The sequence below is a fragment of the Periplaneta americana genome, chromosome 2 (genome assembly GCF_040183065.1).
Source record: "Periplaneta americana isolate PAMFEO1 chromosome 2, P.americana_PAMFEO1_priV1, whole genome shotgun sequence".
Lineage (NCBI taxonomy): Eukaryota > Metazoa > Arthropoda > Insecta > Blattodea > Blattidae > Periplaneta > Periplaneta americana.
Genome location: NC_091118.1, coordinates 163118504 through 163124503, shown reverse-complemented (window position 1 = coordinate 163124503; position 6000 = coordinate 163118504). Strand labels below are relative to the sequence as shown.

The 6000-nt window shown below is 37.9% G+C and overlaps 1 protein-coding gene across 1 annotated transcript in view; it reads left to right on the top strand.

Moving 5' to 3' along the window:
* Positions 1-372: 372 nt before the first annotated feature.
* Positions 373-6000, top strand: part of LOC138694742 (V-type proton ATPase 116 kDa subunit a 1-like) — a 128865-nt gene continuing 123237 nt past the window's right edge. The window contains exon 1 of the mRNA XM_069818749.1: positions 373-554. Within this exon, the coding sequence (XP_069674850.1) occupies positions 509-554 (46 nt within the window). The 5' untranslated portion in view covers positions 373-508. The remainder of the gene's footprint in view (positions 555-6000) is intronic.

The window sequence follows — 6000 nt, the reverse complement described above, 5'->3', positions numbered from 1 at the left end:
TTACCTAGCTTCAGAGCGTCTCTGAGAGCATGTGCTTCCATTACATAAATATTTACTATTGTTTAATATATTTCAGTAAATGTACCTTTATCTTAGCTCCAGTGGTTTTCTCATTGCCTGTGTGGACAAAATACGATGGATCCTGAATTCTTTTTTCTTAGTTTTGTCTACCCTTAATAAAATTATCTTTTATTGCATACAAGCTGCCTTTAAATAAATACTTTGTTATTATTGTTATTAAATCAAAGTGATACTTTGTGCATGAGTACTATTCCTTTTGTTCACAGATTCCCACACATAGGTAAACGAATAAACAGATATAAACACACAGTACCGGAACGTGCTGGAATATCTGCTGAACTGCAGCGTGAACTGTTGACTCGCAACTTGCTCTACGTACAAAGCGAAGAGAGAATGATCGATGTAAATCTGACTTGTATTCAAAGTAACTAAACGCAGGACTCAACTAATAACAGAACAATGCTATGGAATAGGAAAAAGAGAAGCGATGTCCTGCTCTGCAATCGGACCAGGTGGCAGCCATCTATTTGGTGGTGAGTAGCGCGCTATTGAGACCTACTTTCATGACGCGCGACCAACTATCGATTTTCTAGCATGACGGCGAAATAGCAAGTATAATAGGTGGTTAGCACAGGTAGGAAGTTCGTACAAAAACAGTAGATTTCAGTTGAGTACAGCGAGGAGTATAGATGTCACCCGCGCCTCGCCCTGCTACAGACGATACACAGTATGTTCACATAAACAACGCATAGTGGCATTCTGAGGATCTGTGTGGAGTCGTGAATAGTTTGAAGAATATTGGTAATTTATATTCATATTTTAGGTTTTGAACAAAGTGAGCTATTCTGTTATTATTGTATTATTTACGTAATATTAATATTATGCATGATTCCAAAAAAGTAAAATCATCTGTTATTAAATAATTATGCAAACAGGAGTGTGTAACATGATTATTTTTTTCCGGATTATTTTTCATTAAATGTTGACGTCTCGTGCTGTTATGCATTCGGTTGCGTTACAGTCCAAGTTCAACATCGGAATTACGATACGAACTTCCTACCTATCATTACAATAGAAATGAACAATTTTCTTGAAAACAATTGAAGGGTTCAGAACCATAGTGCGCCAAGCGCCATTTACTAAAACCGTAGAAAACAAGGATTAAAATGAAGTTATTACCATAATTCAATGGAAACATATAGCAAGTAATATAAAGTATGCATATTAATTAAACCTTGGTATTCACTTAACTTTAACCCTTGCTTTCTCCGTTTTTAATAAATGGCGCTTGGCCCACTATGGCTCTGAACCCTTGAATTGATTCCCGCTTGGACTGATTACTAGTTTTCGAGTTTTCCGAAGTTTATCCCAGCTGTTATGCGAATGTCAGATAATCCATGGCGAATCCTCAGTCTCGTCTCGTCAAATGACATCATAAATGCATGTACTAGGTTTACTTAGGAGAATCTTCCATATATATTCACACAAGCGTCCCATTTTGTGGGGAGGGCCGGATACCGTCATCTGGATACATTAATTTAATAGATTTCCTTAGAAGTAGCCTCCATAGGCATTCACATAGGCAGCTCATTGTGTATCAAGGCGTCAGCGAAAAAGAACAAAAAGCCTTGGCTGCGCCTTGAACTATTTTAGCACTGCAACCTTCACGTCATCATCTGTACAGGCTCTTTGCCTCTTTAGACTCTTTTTTTAAGGATCCGAGCAAATTTAAAGTCACATGGTAACAATTCGGGGCTGTCATACGGATGCTCAATGCCTTCTGTTAAGAATTGATTCACCGCTCGCTGGTCCCTTTGGACTGATTTGGAACGACGCTAGCCATGTTAACAGGCGCCTAACATCTACACACTTCCAAACTGTTCTCGAGTACTCAGTGCATCGTCTTAAACAAAAAAAATGAACGGCTACTACACAAGAAGTTTCGTTCGGAAGACTTTGGTTGATTTCGCAAAAGCTTTGGATTACTTGTGAACGAATTTCATATGCAAAACATAGTTCTACTTTTCCTTTGTTTTCTTTGTTTGTTTGTTTGTTGCTTTTTCTGTCTGTCAAGTGTAATAAATAACCTATAACAAATATATATTCAAGAGGTAAATTAGGTGTAAAATAAACATCATTTCCCTAGCCATATGAACCAGATGCTGTCCGAAGATGGACTTGGACAAATTCACGTACAATCTTTTTGTGTCTAAGACTGTACAGTACAAGTGTATAAATACCATGTGATCATACTCCAAGAACAGTAGACCACGTGAGGCAAGAGGCAAGACAAATGAGTTTCATTTGATCATGCTTCCTATTATTATGAAGAAAATATTTCCGAGAACATAGATCTATTCTGTGCCATTTGACGCTATTTTTATGTAATAATAAATTCAAAACGAAAATGTTAAAGCCAATTTTGATTAGATTACTATTTTATGTACAGTAGTGGCAAAAAAAAACCTGACCGACCTTTGTATCTGATTTCAGAGCCTTGTTCACTCCAGAGCAAGATAGACTGGTAACTAAGACTTTTGTGGTTCGAATTCTGTTCCTTATTCAAATTTATTCCCAATACTTTTCGATTCCTGGTAAAATTCATGTACTGAGAATAATAAGTTAATTAAGTAGTAAAATATCGCTGCAATCGAAAAGTATTGGGAATAAATTTGAATAAGGAACAAAAAAAAAGTTTCCTTCCCAGGCAGGATTCGAACCACGAAAGTCTTAGTTACCAGTCTATCGTGCTCTGGAGTGAACAAGGCTCTGAAATTAGCCACAAGGGTCGGTCCGGTTTTTTTGCCACTACTGTACTCTTGGCTCAAAATAATGTCATGTTATTGAAGTTAAAATTATATATACCGGGACATCACTTTATTTTTACTTGCATTTTTATTGTACCTGCGTTTCTCAAAGTACATGACTCCCACCCCTTTCACTAATGTCTTTGCTAACGCCAGCCACACAAACTTACGGCCGCTGTTGCTAGCAGTGAAGTAAACAGTACAGAGTACAGTGTGTTTCAGAAATATGTTGGATTTTCTATAGAAGAAAGAGCCTATATTATTGAAGTTTATTTTCACACAGGTATGGTGTGCTCAGTCCACACAGATAAATTCATTTATGCCACACAAGTGAAGATTAGAGTTACCGAAAGTACGGTACCCTATAATATGGTACGGTACATAACAACATTATTTAAACAAGAGTTTTGTTTTACTGTTTGTAGGTATGAAGGACGATGATGGAAACTAGAATTACAATATAATCGAATGTGAAGAACAGTTTTTTTCACGCTTTCCTGATTATATCATTACGGAATATTTTTGTAGAAATGTCATTAATCTGGTAGGTAAATTTAGAGCAAGAGGGTGTACAGAAAGGAAGAAAAGTGTGATATGACCAACAAAGGTGACAGAAGATGCTGTAGAAGATGCTAGAGAAAGGATGCAGCGAAGTCCTAAGTCAGTCAAGAAATCAGCTGTAGAAATTGGGGTTTCTTACGGAAGTGCTCACAACATTCTCAGGAGTAAATTAGGTTGGTAATATGCTGAATAAAGTAGACATTACATAATGCATATAATCGCCTGAAGAGTTCAGTTTGTGAAAAAAAAAAAAATTGTTACTACTCTACTGTTTTTTTTTATAAAATACCATAAAAGTAATGATCAAACTGAAAATCGTAATACTGTATTTCCTCGTAAAATAAATGGATACACTACTTTTCTCTCCTCCTATAGCTAGTAAAATTATTTGTTTACATATTGCACTAGTAAGACCAAACCCTTGTAATGGAAGGAGGGTAACAGTGTTTCCGAGTATAGCCAGGGTAATGTTAAAAAAGTTGGTAAAAATAAAGTGATGTCCCTGTATATATATATATATATATATATATATATATATATATATATATATGACACTCGGGAGGAAACTAAACGCAGGATAATATGGGAAATGCCTGTTACTCGTATTATTCGGTTGAGAAGCTTTTGTCATCTAGTCTTCTGTCAAAAAATCTGAAAGTTAGAATTTATAAAACAGTTATATTACCGGTTGTTCTGTATGGTTGTAAAACTTGGACTCTCACTTTGAGAGAGGAACAGAGATTAAGGGTGTTTGAGAATAAGGTTCTTAGGAAAATATTTCGGGCTAAGAGGGATGAAGTTACAGGAGAATGGAGAAAGTTACACAACGCAGAGCTGCACGCATTGTATTCTTCACCTGACATAATTAGGAACATTAAATCCAGACGTTTGAGATGGGCAGGATATGTAGCACGTATGGGCGAATCCAGAAATGCTTATAGAGTGTTAGTTGGGAGGCCGGAGGGAAAAAGACCTTTGGGGAGGCCGAGACGTAGGTGGGAAGATAATATTAAAATGGATTTGAGGGAGGTGGGATATGATGGTAGAGACTGGATTAATCTTGCTCAGGATAGGGACCAATGGCGGGCTTATGTGAGGGCGGCAATGAACCTCCGGGTTCCTTAAAAGCAAATTTACTGATAACTAAACCTGTCCAGCAATGGAGAAGAAAAATAGTACGAAGGGAGATAGACTGATAGACGAACGAAAGAACGAACCGAAATACAGTACTGAAAACGTGTATTCATTTCCATTAAACATATACACCGGTTTTTGCAGGATCGTAATAATTTCTATACATATGATATAATGAAAAACTATACAACGTATAATTCCATCACAGAAAATGAATATCGTATAAATGTGTGCTTTATTTTAGGAAGAATGAATTCAGTTCGATTACGAGTGTGTTGTTTCTGTAAGGTTCAGCAACTCCGAGAGGCCTGTAGTTGTTGCAAAATGTTGAGCATTGTTTATCTCACTATGACATGACTGTGAACACACAGTACTTCGCTCCCAAGCTGCTGAACCTGCTTGCAGACCGGTCACTGCCCTATCTCACGCCTCGTGTTCGACATTTCCTCGTAGCTGCGGTTAACGATCTCGCGGGAAGGTCCAGCAACACTTATTTTCTGAGGTCATGGGTAATGATCACGATTCCCGAAGCTGTCTGATCATTCCAAACACCCGGCTATCCGCGAAAGAAGCGAAGTCGGTAAATGATATTTATGCTGAACTACGTTGCTGGCTTTTTTAAATACAATGGACTAAATAAGCACATGTTTTCATAGTCTAAAGGTTCACTCACAATGAAAATTAAACATAACGTAAGCGTTAACTTAAGAATATAAACGTAACAGTAAAATCAAGAAGTCATACCATCATTCACGATGGGAACATAAACATAACAGCAAACATACTTGGTAACCATGGAAACATAACAACGACGCCATTTCTTCATATTCTGTCTTATACTTTAGCGCTCCACGATTGTGTTCTGTTTGCAAATCACGTAAGCATAAGCATGAAAGTTTGGAGTTTGCAAACTTTCATGTTAACTTCTTACGGTAATGTTTATGTCAATGCTTATGTGAATCATTATGAATGATTCCATTTGGTAGCCTGGGCGCAAACTTGTGTGTTTATGTTACGGTTATGTTTAATTTTCATTGTGTATGGTCCTTAACACTTTAGTTCCGGTAGGCAGTAGACTTTTGTATTTTATATTCAGTATGTAAATGTAATAAGTCCCGCGCCGTAGCGTCGCGGTCTAAGGCATCCTGCCTATGACTCGCATTACGGAATGCGCGCTGGTTCGAGTTCTCATGGGGGAAGAAATTTTCTCATGAAATTTCGGCCAGTGTATGGAACCGGTGCCCACCCAGCATCGTGATGCATTTGGGGAGCTACGATAGGTAGCGAAATCCGGTTGCGAGTACCAGCTATAACGGCTGGGGGGATCATTGTGCTAACCACACGATACCTCCATTCTGTTGGATGATCGTCCACCTCTGCTTCGACATGTGGGCGTGAGGCCAGCAGCCAGCTGATCGGTCCTATCCTTCACGGGCTGTAGCGCCACGGATTATTATTATTATTATTATTATTATTA